This window comes from Thalassophryne amazonica, chromosome 17 (genome assembly GCF_902500255.1).
Source record: "Thalassophryne amazonica chromosome 17, fThaAma1.1, whole genome shotgun sequence".
NCBI lineage: Eukaryota > Metazoa > Chordata > Actinopteri > Batrachoidiformes > Batrachoididae > Thalassophryne > Thalassophryne amazonica.
Genome location: NC_047119.1, coordinates 26192303 through 26216401, shown reverse-complemented (window position 1 = coordinate 26216401; position 24099 = coordinate 26192303). Strand labels below are relative to the sequence as shown.

The 24099-nt window shown below is 41.4% G+C and overlaps 1 protein-coding gene and 1 long non-coding RNA gene across 4 annotated transcripts in view; one reads left to right on the top strand and one right to left on the bottom strand.

The window, feature by feature from the left end:
* rgs3a (regulator of G protein signaling 3a) overlaps positions 1 to 24099 on the top strand; it is a 288184-nt gene that overhangs the window by 77312 nt on the left and 186773 nt on the right. For 2 of the 3 annotated variants that reach the window (XM_034192752.1, XM_034192750.1), the window contains exons 8-10: positions 19582 to 19663; positions 21198 to 21303; positions 23243 to 23672. In XM_034192752.1, coding sequence (XP_034048643.1) covers positions 19582 to 19663; positions 21198 to 21303; positions 23243 to 23672 — 618 coding nt within the window. Of the gene's footprint in view, positions 1 to 8482; positions 9045 to 19581; positions 19664 to 21197; positions 21304 to 23242; positions 23673 to 24099 lie in introns of those variants that run through there. The other variant, XM_034192751.1, reaches the window with a different exon arrangement.
* On the bottom strand, positions 16964 to 17240 carry LOC117529869. The gene is made up of 2 exons (XR_004566128.1): positions 17162 to 17240; positions 16964 to 17131 (listed from the first exon to the last, which is right to left on the bottom strand). It is a non-coding gene; the product is annotated as an uncharacterized LOC117529869 (long non-coding RNA).

Below are 24099 nucleotides of genomic sequence, written 5' to 3'. Positions count from 1 at the left end.
TCTACACCCGTCACCCGGACAAGCCTGGTTGGACGCCAGGAGGCGCCTGTTGAGGGGGGGTCCTGTTGTGTGGGCCGCTGAAGAGGAGGTACTGCTGGCCCACCACCAGAGGGCGTCCTGCCTGAAGTGCGGGCTTCAGGCACGTGAGGGCGCCGGAGCACCGGGAGTGGCAGCTGTCACTCATCAACAACGCCAGCTGTCACTCATCACCATCATCCACACCTCCATAAGAGCCGGGCAGCATCTTCACCTCACTGCCGAGAAATCGTCTACCGATAAGTAAACGTCTCATCCTTTTGGTATCATACAGTGGTAACGTTTTTACTTCTGTACTGACTGACATTATTCTGAGTTTGCAGCCTCTGTTTAAGTGTGACTTCAGGATCTGTACAAGCTCCGTGTGCATTGTGATTTAGAGGTGGAGGTGCTTTCCACCTTTATGTTGAACTGTTTGCTGGGTGTTCACGCACCCACCATCACCTGTCTGTTCTTCCTGCCAGCAGTACCCGATCTGACAGCCGGAGGCAGTGGCCACCTGGGGACCCAGTGCTTGGTGGCTCCAGGATTGCCTCAGGTCCGGTGGAGTGGAAGGCGTGTGGGATCCGGCTCTTTTCTGGACGGGCGTCTCCTATCCTCGAGCCTGCTCACACATCCCCGTAACTTACTTGACTGTTGATCTCAATTGTGTTGTCTGTTGCTCTGTTGTGCACATTCACAACATTCAATTATTATATTTGGCTTATTCCATTGTCCGTTCATTTGCGCCCCCTGTTGTGGGTCCGTGTTCCTACACTTTTCACAACAACTGTCAGAGTGAAATACTGAAATGATGAGTTTTTGATCACGATCCTGCTTTTCACCCGAGGCCAAAATACGGCCATCAGGTATTGCGATGGCCTTGTGCCCACCCATCCGTCCTTCTGTCTGTGCTCAGCGTAAGTCCAGTCCTGTTATTGCCAGGGTCTTCAAATTCACAGGGAGCATTCTGCGGATGCAGACCTTAGGCAAGTACAAAGATGGCTAACCTTGACCTATTTTAAGAGGTCAAAAGGTCAGATTCTGTTTTGTCTACCAATTGTGTGCGCGTCTTGCACAGTGCGCAGGCAAGGTCAATGCTTGTATCGCACAGATCAAGCAGCAGTCCAGCTGTTAGATTTCTGGAATAACATTGGTAATAGTGCCCATGGGCATAAAGATAGTAAGGGCTACAGCACTCTCACATTTGATCCCAGTGACCTTGACCTTCAACCAAATGATTGACTTGTGGCTGACCTTGCCTGGGCAATTCTGAAATACACCTCAGTGTGTGCCACATTTGGTCCAAACTGGGTTGAAAATCAAATTCCTTGACTTTGACCTTTAATAAAATAAATTATTTTTGGGCAAGTTCAGGGCCAACCTTCACTCGCATACCAAGTCTACTAATTGGCAAAAGGACCTGGAGGAATAGGACAACAAACAGGCAGGCAGACAGGACCTTAACACCAGTTGTTGACTTTTGGCAAGCTTGACTTCACCAGTGCAGTTCTAGAAACCATCTACATACGAAGGGCGATTGAGAATGTTTGAGTCTGACCCAAAAAAGTAGGGTGTAGTTCCATCTCTTGCATTCTGAGAAACCAAATTATAATAATGTTGATTTGTGTTGATTTATAATAATATAAATCAACACTGCACTCAGTGAGTCCAAATGTCACACATTCTTGAGAAATTTTGGTTTCTCAGAATGCAAATGATGGAGAACCACGCCCTACTTTTTCTTGGCCAGGCTCAAAAATTCTCAATTACCCCTCCTATGTGTATGTAATTTTGATGCTGAAAAACTTGAATTTTGACCATTGACTGCAATAATTGATTGCTGACAAATTCAACCTCACCTGAGCAATTCCACAACGCATGTCAGAGTGGAAAAACCTAAATCTTGACCTTTGACCCAAAGACCTTGACTGAAATGATGTACCTTCAGTAAATTTTACATTACCTGGGCAGTTCCAAAACCCACCTCCATATGTGTGCCAAATTGGTGGACATTGGAGTGGGGGAAGAAAAAGAAAGGTTGTATGTGTGTTTGGGGGGGTGGACTCTTAATCTTGACCTTTGGCCCAGTAACCTTGACTTTTGTCAAAACAAACCCAGAACAAATTATGTTCTAGACTTTCATCCACATACCAAGTTTGGTGTAAATTGGACCAAGGACATGGGAGCAGCAGGAGAACAGACAGACAGTTTTTCAAGTTGTATTATGATGGTAAATATGAGATGAAAATTCAGGTTTAGAATTGTAGGATTTTTAGATTAATTAACATGAAACCCAATAAAAAGCTGTCAGAAGGTGATTTTGTACAATGTCATTTAGGAATTGTTTACACGCAAAGGGGTGGGAAAACGTGGCCAGTCGTGTCCCTGGATCGTGGCAGATTGTTTGTGAGTATTAACAATAGTTGTGCTAAAGACAGCTTGTCCTCTTTTGTCACTTTGCTTGTCAGCTACCATTAGTTCCTAAAGTGTCTCTGTGAAAATGGCTCTGACACTTATGTCTGACAGGAAAGATGGGAAGAAGGGTGAGGTGAGGGGGAACAGTGGACACAGAGGTTGGGTTATGTGTCCAGGGCCTTACAAATAATGAAGAATGGCTTGCTTTCTAATCTGAATTTATTCTTTTGTACTGCTTTGAATAGTTTTCCACCATGCTCCATTGAAGAATGTAAATATTTGCTTTGCCGAGACAGTGGCATACTGTAGTGCTCCAGGATATCTCACTATAGATTAATTAAGCAGCAATTATAACTACATTCTTGGATAAGATCAATAAATTGTTTTATGTAGTATCATTTTGACACCTGTTCGGATTTCTCCGGAGGGACCGGAGTTGTTTTTTGTCCATGACTTGCCAGCAACTTTGATGGTTTTAAGACAAACTAATCCATCATGCGGTGTTCTGTCTTTGCATCTGGAAGCTTTGATAATACTTTGAAAAACAGGAAACATTTTACAGCAGGAGTGTTTTGAACAATGCTGCTTTGACCACACTACGGTTTGGGGACATACTGTAAGACCTATCTTATATGCAATTTATGACTACACAGTTGGTCAATCAATAAAGGTTTTGCAGAGAGGTTGTCACTGTTTTTAATTATTGTTAAAAACAGCACCTTCCAGCATCTCGTAAAGAAATTTTGCCTTTTATTTAATCAAGTATAAAACAAAACAAAGCTTTTTTGTTGAAATTGTAATTGGTTGTGTTTTAGTTGGCTGGATTATTATATGTATCAATCCACTGAGGTCAGCTGGTTATTCGTAGTTTGTACTGTCAGTTGGAGATCTCCAGCAATCATGTTCTGTGCACACCTGGTCCCGTCGGGTCTCAGAAGTTAAAGCGTATATTTCACTTCAGTCAATGCTATATTTTAAAAAAATTATACACCAAATTATTAATAATGTCTTCCAAGTGTTTAACTTGTGCACGAACTGATAGAGCTGACAAAAGTAAACTTAGCCAGAGTGCATCAGAAAAATGCATGACAGATTAATAGCTATTTTTTTCCATAATCGCTACGTAACATTGGCGACCAACTCTCAGCTAACTGAAGGTCCCTCCGCTCCACCTGCGGCCACTTTGTTCCATGCTTGGATTTACAACAGCACGTCAATTCAGGTTGTTGCATACAGGTTGCATTCAGAAAAAAACTAACATCAAATATGTCTGAATAAGATCGAAAAGCACAAAGTAATAAATATACATTCCCTGAGAGTTGTCTTTCAGTGTTTGCACACAAAGCCGTGTAGAATCTTTCTTGCTCTGGTTCCAAAGTCGTTATCTCCCTTCAAAACCTCCAAATTACAGGAACACATGACGGTCAGTAAAGATCCGATTACTGATCATCCTGTTTGTGTTGCTTCCACGTGTCATTTGTCTGTCCACAGTCATGGATCCGGTAAGCAGGTAACGCTGTTAACCAGCTGTAGGCAGGTCTCTGAGGGGACAGTAGCTCACATGATATCACTGAGGTCGACTTTTCTGACAGACTCACATTTCTGAGCATTTATCAGCGACAGGTGAAACCAAGCTCGTTTTCCCTGTTTATGACTTAATTTCTCAGGGCAGATGGCACCAAAAATACAACACATTACGTCAATGTTTTCATCAATCTTTATTTATTTAAAATAGTCAGCTCATTTGTCATTTCATTTACCAGAGCTATGGACTTTAAGCAGAGGAGATCCTACATAGTACTTAGCTTGGAATCTGCTTTGGAACACCTGGAGCCTCGCATGTGTTTTTCCTCACAGAAGTGAAACTATCGGGAAGGGTATCCACTGTAAAACTTGGGCCAAATCCTAAAACCGATCTCTACCAGATCTCCTGTGGTGACTCTGGGCAGCCAAGGTTGGCTGAAAGGAAAAACCAAAACAAAACAAGCAAAAAACCCTGTAGGTTACAGTTCAAATTTTTGGGATTAATCTAGCTGAAAGTCCTGTTTTACCTCTTCATGTGTCCCACTGAATGGCCCTCTCGCAATAATAATCTAAATCTAATAATAATAATAATAATATTAATCTAAAGCCCTCGCTTAAATTGATTTTACAGTATGTCTTTTTTTTTTAGAGTACAGGAGGCTTTTATCGCTCAGCATCTCCGTGCTGACTGTCTGGTTGGTGATTAGAAATTTTTTTCATCATTCACAATGTTAATTTCAACAATAATTTACTCGGTTTTAGGTGCTGGATCCCAAATGGGCCTTGTCTGCCTCCTCAACAATCTTTTCTTTACACCACGCTTTCTAATCAAGCTTTTTTTCCCCCCCTCATCTTTTCTTCTTAGCCTCTAATCTGGCCTCCTGCCTGTTTAGAAGTGAACAGAGCACTTTGAAAGAGCGGGTGAGCAAGCGAGAGAGAGCCTTTTTGTGCGTTTGATGGGTAACCCTCATCCTTTTGAAAAGGCCAACAGGGAAAAGCCGCCTTTACGACAGTCATGAACGGATGTTAAGAAAACGGTCTCTTTTTGTCACTTCATTATCACCGTATCGGCGAATTCAGCATTTTTCACCCTTTCACCGTTCTCTTTAGCTGGAGTTTTTCTTTCTATGTATGTTTCATTCTGAGAGTCAGGAACATAGCCAGTGATTTATTTGTGAGGGTCTTCCTGTCCACTAGATGTCACCATCATAGTGTGTTGAGCATTTTAAAGCAAAAACATTATCTGAAGCACTTGTTTCTTTATTTCAGAAATGTATTTATTTAAGGTTAGTGTAATGGCCAAGCAGATAGTGTGCTTGTTTCCAGAACAGAATGTTCCAGGTTCAAGGCCACCCATGGCCATTCTCCATGTTGTGTGAAATTGCATCAGGAAAGGCATCCGTTGTAAAATTTGTGCCAAATCAACATCCACATTGAATCTGCTTTGGTGACCGCAAGTGAAAAAAGGGACAAGCTGAAGGAAATTACTTGTCTCCTTTTTCAAATGAAGTACTTTTAGTTGTATTTAACCTTATTGGAAAGTGAATAATTTGGAAAACAAACTGTGACTATTTATGTTTCAAGCATTTTAATGCAATCAAAAAAACATTTTAAGCAAGTGTTTCATTTAGTGTTGCAAATATTTTGGAAGTGTGAATCAGTTTTCTGAAGAAATTTAATTTTACCAGCATTAAAAAGTCGGTCATTTTGTATAGTAGTTGGTTTATTTCTTACAAACATTTTAATACAAGCAGTAAAGGATTTGGTGGCCAACAGACCTCAGCTTTAGTAGTGAAAGAAACTACAGGAGCATTGATGTAAAACATCTGAAGTCCATTTTTCTGAAATGATGAAAAAGCCAGTGAAAATGTGCATTCACAGCAAAATGCATTATAAAATGAACAGATTTACATAAATCAAATCAAAAAGCAGAGCAGCATGGTGGTTTAGTGGTTAGCACTGTTGCCCCACAGCAAGAAGGTCGTGGGATTGATTCCCACCTGTGGCCTTTCTGTGTGGTGTTTGCATGTCACTCCGGGTGCTCCGGCTTCCTCACACATCCAAAGACATGCAGGTTAAGTGGATTGGAAACTTTAAATTGTCCGTAGGTGTGCATGCGTGTAGGGTATACCCTACTGCTGGGATAGGCTCCAGCCCCCCTGTCACCCTTAATTGGAGTAAACAGTTGAAGATGAGTGAGTGTGAAATCAAAAAGCAACCAAGTGCAAGATGGCCTCAACTAAAAATTTGTGGTTTTGGACTTGTGACATTTTGCATCTAAAGTCTTCACATATAGCTTCAACCGAACCTGCACCTAATTCCCATCATGCATGTGATGTTATATTTTCTACTCACAAGCCCAGAAAAGCCAGCACCATCATCATCATCATCTTAAAAGTTCACTACATTTTAATCACTTTGACCTTTAATTTTTCTTACTTTAGGGAATGTATAAAATAATATAATTTTATATTATTATTGGAAATTCTTAGGAATAGGCACAAATTATTGCACTTAACTTGAGTACATGGGCGCGATTTGGTGGAGGATAGGGGGGACATGTCCCCCCCACCTTTTCAACCAGGGGGGACAGAATATGGTATGCCCCCCCCCCACCTTCTGACATATGTGTGTACTTGAAACATGCTATGCCAGTCTTATGTGCAGACCATGTCACAATAGTATCTTTGTTTCTGCTTTGTGTTTTGTGTCTACACATAAGTATCAATGGACCATATGCTAATTTACTAAATTCTGAAAGTTAGAAAAAGAAATCAGAAAAGCTATCTGGGACCTCAGAAAGCCCATCTGCAATTATTGCTTGATCTCCAAAATCAGTCTATGCAAGCGAAATTATGTTCAGTATGAGTGTTGTCATTAGTGCCACTTCGAAAATTAAATTCATGATAAGTCCTAAACTTTTTTTCAAATTTATGCAAAAACAAATCTTGAGGAAAAAAACACAGTATGTGATAGTTAATAATTATTAAGAGCCTGTTCTTTCATATTTTGAATACATTTTACCACATTGCAGTTGTTTTTTTTTTTTAATGAAAACTCAACCTATCATTCTTTTTGAGTTCTACACATGTGGTGATACCTTATTTACACCAGGATGTTAATAAAATCAATGCTGTCTATTTTCAGAATAAAGTACTTATATCCACAGTTTCAAATTGCATAAGTCAAATGGTGTCCCCTTTATGGTCTTCTCAAAACATTAAAATTACTGTTCTGGATGCTCAGAATGCATCTGAGCTTATCTAGAAACCGTTGTCCTATGGGCTTCGGCCCTGCGGACCTCGCACTTTGTCCCCCCCAATTTCTAGTTCTAAATTGCACCCTTGCTTGTGTACAAAATGCATAATGCATCATAAGAATATGTTGCATTTTTTTAGGGTCCAGTACCTCGGCTTGTCCGTAGCCTGGTAGTAATGTGTAACCTAGTTGCCCGAAGCAGCTCATTCATTGTCTCCTCTGAGCTTTTGTAGACATTGAATTCTTTTGAGAGGCAAATCATTGCGTGGAATAATTTGTGAGGGACTTAAGCCAAATACCGCCTCCAATCTCCACCACTACTACACCTATGCCTTGAGTCAGACATCAATACAATAACTGGAATCACTGGGAACTCGAGAAATCACGCGGTTGCCAGACTGGCCACTCAGTGAAGCTTTCCGGCAGCTGTTTATTGTTATTTCGTACTGATTGCCGCCACTTTCCCAGGCATATGGACATTGAAAACAAAAATAAGAGTGATGTTTAGATAACTGGAAGAGCAGGGTAGATTGCAGACCTGTGAATTTCCGCACTGTGTTGATGGGGGTGGGGGGCAGCTGAAAGGAAAAACGTAGGAAATATGGAAGCTGAAAACATAACAAACAAGTGTAATGTCTGGGCAGAGATTTGGAAGCACAAGAGGCAAGTTGGAAAATCTGATGAGAGGTGCAGTTTGAGGTGCATATAGGTATGAGTCTAAACAATGTGATCATGGGGTGAAGGGGAGTTTACGTTCTTGGACACAGAGGTGACTGCTCATTTCCATATGACCACTTTGAAATCCAGATTTGCTCCAACTTATCACGTATGTCTCCGCTCGTGCCACCTACAGTCGTCGTACCATCGCGCATATTTGTGAAAGGCTGAGAGCTGTGTCACCTCTCTGAACCACAGTGTGGACTCAGGAAGTGAAGCGGCCTTATCGGGGCGGACGCACGGAGCTGTCCTGGCTGCAGGACGGCGTGGTATGCATAAGTGCGTGTGTATGTGTATGTGTATGTGTGTGGGGAGGGGGGGTGGTGGGAGGCACTTCCTCCTATTCTTCTCCTGCTGAAAAGTTCCCATGAGCACCCCTGCCAGGAGCGACAGTGTGGTCCGAGTGAGCCCAGCCAACGCCAGTCTCGCCTACACGACGCCTCTGAGAGCCGCGACACGGCCGACGTCTGGTGCTACTGCAACCGAAGCTGTTCGGGCTGAGGAAGACTGAAGGGATCAGATGAACTGACGGAAGAAATTTCAAAAAGAAACGAACACATCAATCTGGGTGCACGTTCCTGAACTTGAACACAGGACTGTGCGCTGGTCACTGGAGTCTTTGCCAAAGTGGAGTTGAGTGCAGTTGGGAAGTTCGTGCTGGAACGCCGTCCCAGAGACTACTGGGCAAAGTTGATTCCAAGTAACGCCACCGGGAAGAGCTACTTGTTTCACTGGACAGAGTCTTATGTTCCACTTACTGAAGTGAACCTCACTCCTGTGGCCTCCTGGATTGTCACCTGGAAATCTCAGCTTTAAAGCCACCGTCTCTCTCTGCACAGCAGTTGCTGTATTGCATTGAAATGATCCATAACACCTTAAAATCTACACAGCTGCTGGAGCACAGCCCCTTGAGGTCACGCTCAGCTGCGCTAAGGAAGTTGTGGAGATACTCGGGGTGCAGAGGGGCCGGCCAAGAGGAAGGTCAGCGTCGCAGTGTGTGTGTGCTGTCCGCGGATCTGAATGCCGGAGAAGGAGGAAGAGGAGGAGGCGGAGGGGTCATGCACACTATTCACGGGCTTTGTCACCTCTGCATCGGATGCAGACTGCCTCAGGTGTGTCTGCGTTAGACAGGAAGACGTCACCAGACCAGAGAGACGGGAGAAAACTGCATCAAGCGTACAATCAGTAAAATGAATGGAAACATTTCAGAATGATTGAAACTGAGACCAGCTTTACAGCTAAAGATCAACTGTAGCTGAAATTAAAAATTATGAGAATAGTGTAAACATAGATGTTTATTTGTTGCACTAAAGACAAAATACACTTTTAAGAACTTTTTCAACAAAACGCACAAGAATCCGCCTGATATTTTAAATGGAAACAAGCTGCTCGTTGAGAAGGGGCTTTTGTGAAGGAGTTAATTTTGTTCATTGGATTTGTTGCAGAGTAAGTAAGAATCCAATGTGGACATCCGTGACATAAGTCACAGAAATCTAAAACGAGCTGCTTCAGGACTAAATTATGCTTATAGCAGATCAGCACAGTTATAGAATTGTAGGATTTTGGGAATGCTGAACAAAATGATATTTAACTGTAAAAAGTCAATTAAAATCTAGGTTTTGTACAATATGACCCCTTTTAAGGACAACATCCTCTCTTTCTGTTGTTTGTCCTGCACACAGAGAAGAAACTCAGAGAGAGCTATAAAAACATCATTTGGAGAGCACATACCTCCTGTTAGCTTTGCACTATTGTTTTGCATTATACATTATAATCATAATGCAATAATGCATTATAATTTTGCATTATTGTTTGAAAATAACAATACTGCTTCTGCTGGAACTGAGCGTGGCTAAGATTTAAGTCTTGTTTGTGTGTAGCACTTTCGGCCTAATTATCGCTGCATAAAAGTAAGTTCTCTCTTTTTTCACTCGGGGTGGCTACAGTAGATAAAAACATGGATCTGCATGTTGATTTGTAAGCCAGATGTCCTTCCTGACGCAACCCAACATTACATGGAGAACAGGGCAGGGATGTTCTTGAACCACAAACTCTACTAATTGAATTGGAACAGCATTTAAATAACATTTCACTTGGTGATTAGTACAACATAAAGATGACTGGGTGAGTCATGATCAGCATGTCAGTAAAATGTTAAGAAATAAACCATTTGTGTAATTGTTTTAAAGAAAATTTCAAACATAAAAAAAGCTAATCAAATTCTAATGTACCCAAAACTGCAATAATTTATTTATCTTGATAAAGCTGATTATTCAACAAGCTTTCATGGAAATTGCATTTAAATTTTTTACATTACTTTTTATTTATTTATTTATTTTAGAAATTAACCAAAATTTTCTTGGTGTGTGTCACCCTTGTCACAATTCCTGTTTTTGATTTTCATGGACAGGATTTCACAATCAGGGATTGTAGAGTTCCCAGTTTGGTGACCACAGAAAAACATCTCTCCTTTTTGCAGATGATTCCATGATTCACTATGCTGCAGCAGAAACAAGATGGTTAGAAGATGTTAATTTATACAACCCCTGGCAAAAATTATGGAATCACCGGCCTCGGAGGATGTTCGTTCAGTTGTTTAATTCTGTAGAAAAAAAGCAGATCACAGACATGACACAAAACTAAAGTCATTTCAAATGGCAACTTTCTGGCTTTAAGAAACACTATAAGAAATAAGAAAAAAAAATTGTGGCAGTCAGTAACGGTTACTTTTTTAGATCAAGCAGAGGGAAAAAAATATGGACTCACTCAATTCTGAGGAATAAATTATGGAATCACCCTGTAAATTTTCATCCCCAAAACTAACACCTGCATCAAATCAGATCTGCTCGTTAGTCTGCATCTAAAAAGGAGTGATCACACCTTGGAGTGCTGTTGCACCAAGTGGACTGACATGAATCATGGCTCCAACACGAGAGATGTCAGTTGAAACAAAGGAGAGGATTATCAAACTCTTAAAAGAGGGTAAATCATCATGCAATGTTGCAAAAGATGTTGGTTGTTCACAGTCAGCTGTGTCTAAACTCTGGACCAAATACAAACAACATGGGAAGGTTGTTAAAGGCAAACATACTGGTAGACCAAGGAAGACATCAAAGCATCAAGACAGAAAACTTAAAGCAATATGTCTCAAAAATCGAAAATGCACAACAAAACAAATGAGGAACGAATGGGAGGAAACTGGAGTCAACGTCTGTGACCGAACTGTAAGAAACCGCCTAAAGGAAATGGGATTTACATACAGAAAAGCTAAACGAAAGCCATCATTAACACCTAAACAGAAAAAAAAACAAGGTTACAATGGGCTAAGGAAAAGCAATTGTGGACTGTGGATGACTGGATGAAAGTCATATTCAGTGATGAATCTCGAATCTGCATTGGGCAAGGTGATGATGCTGGAACTTTTGTTTGGTGCCGTTCCAATGAGATTCATAAAGATGACTGCCTGAAGAGACCATGTAAATTTCCACAGTCATTGATGATATGGGGCTGCATGTCAGGTAAAGGCACTGGGGAGATGGCTGTCATTACATCATCAAAATGCACAAGTTTACATTGATATTTTGGACACTTTTCTTATCCCATCAATTGAAAGGATGTTTGGGGATGATGAAATCATTCTTCAAGATGATAATGCATCTTGCCATAGAGCAAAAACTGTGAAAACATTCCTTGCAAAAAGACACATAGGGTCAATGTCATGGCCTGCAAATAGTCCGGATCTTAATCCAATTGAAAATCTTTGGTGGAAGACAAGGCTCCAACCTGCAAAGCTGATCTGGCAACAGCAATCAGAGAAAGTTGGAGCCAGATTGATGAAGAGTACTGTTTGTCACTCATTAAGTCCATGCCTCAGAGACTGCAAGCTGTTACAAAAGCCAGAGGTGGTGCAACAAAATACTAGTGATGTGTTGGAGCGTTCTTTTTGTTTTTCATGATTCCATAATTTTTTCCTCAGAATTGAGTGATTCCATATTTTTTTCCCTCTGCTTGGTCTAAAAAAGTAACCGTTACTGACTGCCACAATTTTTTTTCCTGATTTCTTATAGTGTTTCTTAAAGCCAGAAAGTTGCCATTTGAAATGACTTTAGTTTTGTGTCATGTCTGTGATCTGCTTTTTTTCTACAAAATTAAACAACTGAATGAACATCCTCCGAGGCCGGTGATTCCATAATTTTTGCCAGGGGTTGTAGATGTATGGATGGGCTGGTTGTCTGCTTGAGTCGTTGCCATCCATGTCCCAAGGCGGCACCGTGGCATCATGAATGTGGTGAAGCGCAGCACCAGCGCAATCTCCCAGAGTTGATTTGTGGTTCTTTTGGCTTCATCAAACCGCGACCTCTGATTTGCACTGGGCAGGTTTGAGGCTGAATATGAAGCCACTGAGCTGAGGATCAGCACCTCAAAAATTGACAAGTAAAGAAAAGGTTTGATTGTCCCCTCTGAGTCAGGGGGAGGTAAGATGGAAGATGAGATCAACAGATGGACGTCTGGTGCCCCTGATATCCTCCGAATGCTTTAGCAGACCATCGTGATGAAGAAATAGCTGAACCAGAAGGCAAGACTCTTGATTTCTCATTCAATTTTTGTTCCTGTCCTCAGCTATGGTCATGAGCTTTGGGTAATGCCCGAAAGAACAACGTCATGGATAGAAGCAGTGGAAATGAAGTTTCACCATTTTGGCTTACACTGAGGGACATGGTGAGAAGCATGAATATCCGGGAGGAGCTCTGAGTAGTCACTGCTTCTTCACATCAAAAGGAACCAATTGAGGTGGGTTGGGCATCTGGTGAAGATGCCTCCTGATTGTCTCCCAAGGGAGGTCTTTCAGGTTCATCCAATGGGGAGAAAGCCTCGGGGACATGCTAGAGGAAATATATCTCCCAGCATGCGTGGGAACATCTCATGATCCCCCAGGAAGTGTTGGAGGACTTGGCCGAGGTGTTGGCTGAGCTACTTAATCTGCTACCACCGTGACCCAGACCCACATAAGAGGCAGAAAATTAATGAATAATCAAAATGTCAACAAGTGATCCATATCATGTATGAGTACAAGAAAGTTAAGAGAGAGACGGAGAAAGAACCAGAATAAACAGGACATCAATGATCCATGGAGATCAGATGAAATCATGGAGTAAATATACCGACTAACTTACAAGCTAACGACAACAAACATTGTCCTTGACTTTTGCTCAAACAAACACTTTAAGGACATTTCCTGGCTCTACCTTGATCCACATATCACTTTTGGTGGAAAGCGTGCCAGTGACGTCAAAGGAGTAGGGGGAAAACAGACGTTTCTCAAATTACAGTATGGCTCCATACATGCAGTTACGTGAAGTGAGTTCATGTGTAATGCAAGCGGAGCATCAAATGCAAAAATGGGAAAACCCATGCAGACATACAAACTGTACACACATAATATATTTTTCTATATGAATCCACTAACAGAAAGTGGCTTGTTTCAGTCAGTTCTCCGTGTTCAGTTAATGTTGGCAGTAGATTTAAAAATATCAATTTAAATGGACACTTGTCTTAATTTATTGAATAATTCCATTTCAGTCTCCTTTGTAATATTTCACTGAGAGGACCCATGAGAAAACCAAGGAGTCGAAGTTGCTGGATTCAAATGTGCTTCCAGATTGAAATTACTCTAAAAACTCTTGAGTTTTCACTAAATAGCTTCAGAGTTGGCAGCTTTAAGAGTTTCTCCATCAACCACAATGCCAAAAACAGCTTTTGAGTAAGTGGAGATTAGCTGTGATAGAGAGGTCTCTCATGAAGCCAAGTTGCTCAACATTTTTTTTTTTTTTTGCTTTCACAAATTACATTTCAAGCTGGTCCTTCAGAAGGTTTTGTCACTATCTGTTGTTCAACTTCTTAAATTTCCGTGAATTTTTTTCATCCCATCTGTTTGCCCATTATGTCAGTCATTTCTCAGAGTAATAGTGCACGTATTTGAGAGCACAAATTAATACAACGGATGAGTTTTGTCTCTTTATCTTAACCTCTGAGTATGTCAAGGAGGTTGTTCTGTCTGTTTGTGAAATGAGTAGTTCAACGATTTGGTCACAGAATCGCTTAAAAACCAAAATATGAAACAGAGATGTCAAATTGTGGGAGACCAGGAGATAAAATTTATGACATGGGTTTTCTATGTTTTCTAACTTGGCGATAAAGCAAAAACTATAGTTTTAAGCAACAGACAACTTAAAAAAATTAAATCATGAGATTTTTTTTAAATGTAGTGAAAGTTCTGACAAAACGCTTTGGTGATGCGTTCAATGCTGCTGGTAAAACCCGACAACAGAATCACATTCAGCTGAAACGTGCAAATGTTCTAAAAAGAGTGCAGATTCTTCTCCAGCATTGAAACAAGTTCTTTTGAATTTAGAACTTTCCAACATGATTAGTCCCCACTTGTCACAAAAAAGTGTCATCGAGGTTTTTAGATATATTTATGCTCCATTTACGTACATAAATCTCGCTGTTTCAAATGGTCTGTATGTCAGCATCCACCAGATGGCACTGCAGACCCTCTTGAAAGTTTCTGACAATATCAAAGAGGGTGACTGTTGAGGGAACTCATAATGTTTCAAACACAAAAAACGCAAAAGAGGACGTAGCGGTGTAGACAGAGGTAATCTTTGTGGCCATTAAATATTTCATGACAAGATTATATAAAGTCTCTTCAAAATATTTGGTTGTTGTTGGCTACACTGCTCTACGATTACACTGGTATTGCTTCACAAATATGGATGAAATGTACTCGGAGTGCAGACAGAAGGCTCCTTATTTTACACTGAGCGTAAATAAGGCCTTACCTGAAAGCACTGTCTGTCCAAACAGTTGACACTGTATCTCCAAACGGAGTGGCTATACGCCAAACCGTTGAGTCAATAAAGTAAATTCGCGAGCATATACGCCCACCCACAACCGACCAATGAGCGCGCTTGTAAGCTCACTTCCGGTTTCAACGCTGGAGGGGAAAAAAGGCAGATATTTTCTTGCCGGCTGCGGGAGGGTTTGCAGCCCGCGGAGGAGCTGTGATCTAAAGTAGTTCTGTTTGGCTTATCACACCCAGGGAACACCATCTTACAGCCAACAAGCAGCATTTTGTTCAAAAACTGTTTCGTCGTTGTTAACAGGCTTCCGTTCAAAATGTTTATGAAGTTTGTCTGTTTTCATCCATTGCGGTGTTTTCGCAGTAATTAAAGGCGGCACCATTAAATGTCAAACATACGCCGCAATAGAGCCTTAAAAAATGGTGTAAAAGCGTAGTTTAGATGTACAAAACGTGTCAAATACATGATCATGGTTGGGCGAATAAGATAAGACATTATATTTATCTGCCCAACGGTTGGGTGTATAGCCTTTGCCATCTCCAAATCCCTTGGTCCCAAACTATCCAAACTTGGCATATGGGTAATTCCAATGGGGAGAATGATCTCCATATTAGGTCATGTGGTCAGTGAGTCCAAAATCACACATTAGTTAATAGAGAATAATGGTAATGGTTTCTAACGCTTGCAGCAGGTATCAAGTGAGGTGTTTTCCAGACTATATGTCACACTAGAACATTTGCTGCATCTGTCCAAAAATGTGGCATGAAGAGGACAAAACATGTCTCATTGTTATATAAGTCACATTTATTTTTGAAATGTGGTTCTACTGCTTTATGCAACAAGATGCAAAATTAATTTAATTGGTGCGCTATTTATTCATAATGCAAACACCGTATTAGCAAACAGAAGCTAATGGTATTATTAATGTAATTGAAAAAGGCTCATAGAACTCAAGAGTAAACTACTCCTTGTCACGAGTGAACAGTCAAAAAGAATTAAAAACAACAACAAAAACTGGAGCTAAATGTGTGAATGTTTACCTCACCTAAACGTAAATAAACTTTTATGAATGACTATTGAGTTTTAAAACATCATAATCAGTCTTATATTTAGCCTCTCCTCATTGCAGTTCTGGCTGTCCGACAAAGTGAACACGTACAGTGCCAAGTAGTATGAAGGTTTATTCAAGACTTTATTAAGGGCCCCTTCACACATAACATGATTGAAGCCGACTAGCACATGATGGAGGAATTGCATGCCATTCGTGAAAAATCGGAGCCGCCTCAAACGCCTCGTATACCTGTCACCACAACCATTTGCCCACATCAGCGGCTGAAAGACAGCAAATGCCCTGCGAGTGTTCATTCGATCCCTCTCTCGGCAACTGTCGGCCAAATTTCAGGTGTCATATACGAACATCTAACACCACTCACTGGGCACTTAGGAAAGGCGGGGCTAGTTGCGCTCCTGGTACGTGAGTAGACAGCAGCTGACCACATTTGAGCTGTCTGTGAAAATGGTCAAAGTGCCCCATGATTGTGGCGTAGCCAAGCAACACATGTTGCACGCCAGAGTGTCAGCTCCTCAACACATGTGGTCTGCGTGTGTATTGCAAGTGTGCGTTTGTGTTGTCCCCCTCACCGCACCCCCACAACACGTGGCGTGCGTGTCTGTTGCACCCCCACCTGCAACACGTGGTGTGCGGGGGGATGAGCACACTCGAGCTCTTCACAAGATGGGAGCTGGCTCTTCATGACATGGTAGCCGGCCGACTCTTCATGAGACGAGCGCATCAGGTAAAACATGAAAGAGAGAACAGTAATCCACATCATTTCATTACTTCCTGGTGTACATCTAGGCGGAGGCTAAATCTGCTCTTTTTTAATAGGAATTAAGTATTATAAATTGTGGTGTTTTATTAATTTTTTGCTCTTCTGCTGTGTGCATGACTTTCCACCTGCTCTCACTGTGTTCGTTTGCGAGATCACGAGCGTGCACGAAACCGTCACTGCGGTGTTGTGCACGTCTGTCTGACCATGCGTCCCTTCCAACAGCATGTGGAATGTTTTGTGGTTCCCCATTTCATTTTTGGTTTGCGGATTTTTTTTCCGGTTTCTACATCTCTCGTGTTATGTATGAAGGGGGCCCAAGGTTATTCCCTCTCTATTTTCAAGAGTGCAGTCTTTCAGTTTGAGAGCATGGTTTATTAATTTCACTCTTTCTCAAAACTCAGCACATCCTCCTCATTCAGATTTTCTTCTTGTTTTACTGCAGTTGACATCCATCTTAATGCTGCATTTCTCCCAATTCTGCGGCAGTGACATTTGACTGTCTTTCTGATCCATTCTGGACAGATCAGACAGTACCTCATTCAGATCACTATACAAGCACAGCTTGTTACTCGTGTAGGTGATGCCATCTTGTGGCTGTAGAGGATAATGCAGTATTTTTCTTTTTTTTTTTTTTTACAAAAGTTGCCTCAAAAATTCGTGATTACCAGTTCAAAACCACGCCTGCCCATTCCTCATGTGATGTGGAGGTGTGTTAGAAAAGTCATGCGGTGTAAAATGTGCCAAATAAACATGCAGATCCTTACTGGATTTACTGTGGTTACCCCAAGTGAAACAAGGAGAAGCTGGAAGAAATTTCCAAGTGGATTAAAAAATCTAATTTGCAGGACCAAACAAACAAGTTAAAAACAAAAACAAAGAGCATGACTTATAGTCAAAGAGGGTGACTGTTGAGGGAACTCATAATGTTTCAAACACAAAAAACGCAAAAGAGGACGTAGCGGTGTAGACAGAGGTAATCTTTGTGGCCATTAAATATTTCATGACAAGATTATATAAAGTCTCTTCAAAATATTTGGTTGTTGTTGGCTACACTGCTCTACGATTACACTGGTATTGCTTCACAAATATGGATGAAATGTACTCGGAGTGCAGACAGAAGGCTCCTTATTTTACACTGAGCGTAAATAAGGCCTTACCTGAAAGCACTGTCTGTCCAAACAGTTGACACTGTATCTCCAAACGGAGTGGCTATACGCCAAACTGTTGAGTCAATAAAGTAAATTCGCGAGCATATACGCCCACCCACAACCGACCAATGAGCGCGCTTGTAAGCTCACTTCCGGTTTCAACGCTGGAGGGGAAAAAAGGCAGATATTTTCTTGCCGGCTGTGGGAGGGTTTGCAGCCCGCGGAGGAGCTGTGATCTAAAGTAGTTCTGTTTGGCTTATCACACCCAGGGAACACCATCTTACAGCCAACAAGCAGCATTTTGTTCAAAAACTGTTTCGTCGTTGTTAACAGGCTTCCGTTCAAAATGTTTATGAAGTTTGTCTGTTTTCATCCATTGCGGTGTTTTCGCAGTAATTAAAGGCGGCACCATTAAATGTCAAACATACGCCGTAACAGAGCCTTAAAAAATGGTGTAAAAGCGTAGTTTAGATGTACAAAACGTGTCAAATACACGATCATGGTTGGGCGAATAAGATAAGACATTATATTTATCTGCCCAACGGTTGGGCGTATAGCCTTTGCCATCTCCAAATCCCTTGGTCCCAAACTATCCAAACTTGGCATATGGGTAATTCCAATGGGGAGAATGATCTCCATATTAGGTCATGTGGTCAGTGAGTCAAAAATTCGTGATTACCAGTTCAAAACCACGCCTGCCCATTCCTCATGTGATGTGGAGGTGTGTTAGAAAAGTCATGCGGTGTAAAACGTGCCAAATAAATATGCAGATCCTTACTGGATTTACTGTGGTTACCCCAAGTGAAACAAGGAGAAGCTGGAAGAAATTTCCAAGTGGATTAAAAAATCTAATTTGCAGGACCAAACAAACAAGTTAAAAACAAAAACAAAGAGCGTGACTTATAGTCTGGAAATAACGTTAATCTAGATTACAAAAGCTACTGTTCATCCATCTACAAAGAGTTTTTTTTTTTTTTTTACTTATTTTTGCAGAATTGTGACTTTTGAAAGGGACATAAATGGAGAGATTCACCTCTCGAGGGACTGAAGGTTGCAAACCTGACTCTGGACGGAACCCTGTAACTGTACCTGACATTTTGGGGCCATCGGTACCTTCAGGCACTGGAATAAACACTATTTATCCAAATTTCTGCAGCTTGCTCAGAAAGCTTTTGTCATTTATCTGCCTATCGTTTTCCTCTGTGAGACGAAGGGAAACGTCTGCATGTTGATCATCAGCAGATGAAATGGAAAGCCTGTTGTTTTGAATTGAGCTCTGTTGACGTTGGCGCTGGTTTCAGGCAAAGATACTCACTGTTTGAGGACAGTTTCAAAGAGAGATGGTGGGAAAATGCTGTCACTGTATTGTGTGTTGTGGTCTGCTCGAAGATTTCTTTCAATAATACGTCACAACTTTGAGAATTGTTAAAACTGAAATTGAGATCAGCCTGACTGCATGGTGTAATCCAGTAATTGCTCCATGTCTTTGTCCATGTGCAGACACAACTATTTTGAAGCATTTTTAATGAAAGGATTCAGTGACTCTTAAGTTGCCTGCTGGTAGAATTCTAGACATAAAAAAATACTTGCTGAGTATCTTTCATCTCTCTCTCAACAGTGATTTTATTCCATGATTTTATTTTATATTAACCTTGCTAACTTTCTTCAGTGGAACTGTCATCAACACTTCCTGGAGGAAAGTAGTTGATTATATTAGCAGAACGCTTCTTTAACTTCATTCTGTATTTGCGTAAAGACTGAGGGTGTGCATGTCTTCCTCTAACAGAATAACTCTGTTTGTTGCAGGTGACTATCCTTCGAGGGAAGGATGGATACGGCTTCACCATCTGCTGTGATTCTCCTGTGAGGGTGCAGGCTGTTGATCCAGGTACGTTCTGCATGAATGTGTCTCTGTAGATTGAACTCTGTCACAGAAAGGTTATATTTTTTTTTTTTTTATTTAATGTTCAGGATTTTTTTTTTTGTCTATTCAGAAGTTATGCAATACTGCTACAGGAAATGACAAGCAATTTGCAAAGTCTGCTCAGCATTGAACTTCTCACCTTTCTCACTATAAATAAAAATTCAGATTTCTTTAATTGTTGGATTCCCAAAAAAATATAAATATGAAAACTCACAATGTGTCCATCCACTCCAGGTTATTAACACAATAATTCAAAAACAATAAATGTGAACATCTTGCCATTCTCTCATCTGAAATATAATGATGAAGTAAGTCCTATGTAGGCCCCGAGGCTCGTTGGTGCCTGTGTTTATCTCTAGATTCCATAGCTGGATTCGATAACTGTCCCTGGACAGGATGCCAGTCTGACTTCCCCATTTGAGGCCAGTATCCATTTACAGCTGGACTGAGACAATGTAGATTAAGTGTCTTGTCCAAGGAAACGGACAGGTTGCATAAGTGGAATCAAAGCCAGGTCTACTGGCAGATCAGCTCCTTACACACTCATCTACCTGCTCCACAAAGACATAAGTAAGTCCTTTATAGGCCCTGAGGCCCGCTGTTGCTGGTGCTTATCTCTGGATAACGTAGCTTGAAGTGGATGAGAGTTTATGGCCCCCTAGATGGGGCGCAGTCTGACACAGTTTACTCCCCCAGTTTCTTGGCAACAGCAGTTGCGAAACCGCTGTGACCGCGAAAAATCCTTGACTAACATAAGACGGCTAATCTACAAGTTTAGTTGTCAATCTGAAATGGAGATTAGATGGATAATGTTGGTTGACTAAGTAAGATAAAAGATTAGACTGCTTTATGAAACCGGGCCCAGCTATTTTGCTTATGGAATACTACAGCTCTTGGTGAGATTCTGTGCATTATTTCTATTGTACCTGAATAATGCTCAGTGTCCACCAGGTGGAGATATTGCTCCATTTCAAGAACCTTGGGACATGACAGCCAACCTGTTGCTCATAGTAGTTTCTGCTGAGCATGTCTGGGCTTGTTGCAGGTAATAATCATCACATGCAAATGGAAATTAGTTGCAGTTGTGGTTGAACTTGCATGTAGCTTTAAATGAACTTGCCAGTTTCTTTCATTTCCAAAGCTGAGGGCTGTGCTTGTTTTTTAAACGAACTATGCAGATGTCACAAACTACATCAAATATAGTCCCAGATAGGCAGATGATAATCTCAAGACAGTCATTCTGGATTCAGTTCAAATATTTGTGGGTTAGTTTCTGACCTGTGTACAACCTTTCCACCAAGTTTAATAAAAATCATTTGAATAAATGCTGATTCTGGAGTCAGTTTGCATCTGTGAGGTTTCAACAAAGTAACATCATATCAAACTCCAGTGACAGCCATCATGCGGCATTTCCAGACTTCATCTATAAAGGAGTCCACCTGTACTGTATGTGCTGTTAGACCTGATTTTGTTGTTGTTTTTTTCTGTACTCTGGTAGGGGGTCCAGCAGATCAAGCAGGTCTGCAGCAGTTGGACACTCTCCTGCAGCTGAATGGTCAGCCAGTGGAACAGTGGAAATGTGTGGACTTGGCCCATGCTATCAGGTGATGATTCAAAAAAAAAAAATCCTTAAATGGCCCCATCCTGGCTATAGCTAAAACTTTGAGAAGGTTGTCATACATTTTGTGTCGGCCATACTAAAGCTAGATTGTAAGTGGCCTTTTTCCAATTTTGGTGGCACCAAAAACCTGACTGGCTCATGAACTATATGGTCTGCATCTTCAAAATGCTCAAAACAGTAAATGATTTATTTCTAAAATGCTTCAAACAGAGACAACTTCACAAAAGGATTCATTCAGAAATGATTAAACTTTAAATGAGCCACTCCAGAAAACGATTCACTATTTCAAATGCTTGAAACAGTAAATGAAACAGTATCATCATAAAAGGATTTATTGTTGAGAAATGCTTACAACATTAAATGAACCACTTCTAAAAATGATTCACTTTTTCAAATGTGTGAAACTGTAAATGTAAGTTCACTGACAAAAGGATTCATTGTTCAGAAATGCTTAAAATGTTAAACACTACAGAAAACAGTTCAGATTCCGACACTTGAAACAATAAATTAAACAATTACAGTGAACAAAACAGTTGTTCCAGAAATTGGTCACTGTTTCAAAATGCTCAAAAGACACACATGCCTCAGTATAACAAACCCCTCACTAAAACAATGACGTAGTTGCTTCAGAAATTACCGTTTCAAAATGTTTCAAACACAAGTGTGACACATGGTAGACTGTATGCTCCCCCTCCCTGCCACATCCAAATTTAATTCCTGGCTACACACCTGTGTCACAATAAAAATGCAATAAATGATCAGTGATACATCAGTTTGTAGAGAGGTTGTGATAATGTACCGGAAGTCTTGTTTTATGTGTATACGAGGGCTGTCCATAAAGTATAGGTCCTTTTTATTTTTTCAAAAACTATATGGATTTCATTCATATGTTTTTACGTCAGACATGCTTGAACCCACGTGCGCATGCGTGAGTTTTTCCACGCCTGTCGGTGACGTCATTCGCCTGTGAGCACTCCTTGTGGGAGGAGTCGTCCAGCCCCTCGTCGGAATTCCTTTGTCTGAGAAGTTGCTGAGAGACTGGCGCTTTGTTTGATCACAATTTTTTCTAAACCTGTGAGACATATCGAAGTGGACACGGTTCGAAAAATTAAGCTGGTTTTCGGTGAAAATTTTAACGGCTGATGAGAGATTTTGAGGTGATACTGTCGCTTTAAGGACTTCCCACGCAGCGGGACGTCGCACAGCGGTCCCAGGCGCCGTCGTCAGCCTGTTTCAAGCTGAAAACCTCCACATTTCAGGCTCTATTGATTCAGGACGTCGTGAGAGAACAGAGAAGTTTCAGAAGAAGTCAGTTTCAGCATTTTATCCGGATATTTCACTGTTAAAGGAGATTTTTTTAATGAAAGACGTGCGGGCGGATTGCAGCGTCGGCTTGCAGCCACCGCTACGCTCCGCCACAGGAAAAACACCTTCGTTGGAAGCCTTAAGGACAAGTTGGAACATGTCCAGCTGTTAAACAATTTCTCATATACTCACTCCACTGAAAGCCATCAAAAGCCGCCTGGATTTTACAAATGGTTATCAACACGGAGGTGTTTTTCCTGTGCCGCCGCCGCACCGGCTGCGTCCCGACGCGCGGACCCGTCCGCACGTTTAAGCATGTCTGACGTAAAAACATATGAATGAAATCCATATAGTTTTTGAAAAAAATAAAAAGGACCTATACTTTATGGACAGCCCTCGTATAATAAATAATGTAGTTCATTTTTAATAGTGACAGTATTTTACCACACAGTACATTCAGTCCTAGTATAAATCGTTATATTTTCCTATTTTATTTTGTGCAAATTCATTAAATGTTTTTATTTATGGATTTGAAATTGCATTAAATTCATGTTTATATGCTGTGAGAATTTTCACACTCTCCGATCTGGTTGAATTCTGTCTTTTGCACGTTGCAGAAACAGTGCCGATGAAATCACAGTGGTGGTGTGGCGCACCGGGCCCTCGGCCAAACCAAATTTTGAAGGGCTCATCCATCGACCTTCTTACAAGCCCTCCACTTCAAACTACGACACCCCTTCACCTCCTACCCACAGCTGTGCACCAGATGCAAGCAGCAAAACACCTCCAGCCGTGCCACCGCTACCAGCGCACCATCGTGCCACTGGTGCCCGACGACTGCTGGTCAACGGGTCTGATGCTGGAAACAGCAGAGGTGTGGGCTTAGGGACCCTGGGGTGGGGGGCCCAGGGCGGGTCGTCCGAGGAGCTGGATGGAACGCCGCGCCTCCTCCACCACCCCCACACTGCCACCCTGAAGGGCACCAGGGTGAAAGCATCCAACGGGGACAACTACATCATCCTGGCTCCGATTAACCCTGGAAGCCAGGTACCTCAGACTGGTGGTGGGCTTCATCTCCATCATCTCCTTCGTCCTCCTCATCCTCACCACGGGCATATGGTGGCCCATCCTAGATATGTCTCCTTACCTTACATCCCGGGTGCTGATAGATAGAAGGACTGGATAATTGTGTAGGTCTTTTAGGTTACTGCTTTGTGATGAATTTGTGCTTTAAAACATTTAAAGGGGTCATATGACAGACTATTTCAACAAGCAAGGGTGTCTTCAAACACATGTCAGAAGTCATCTCACAGGCACAGAGGTGGTACATTTTAAGAATAAACATTTTCACTAAAATCCTTTCACTAAATTACCTGTTTCTGTGTCTGTCTTTAATGGGAAAAAAGCTGCTACTTAACCCCTCCCTCTTTCTATTGTGGGAGGGAGCATTTTTCCATCTCTCTCCCATGGACCA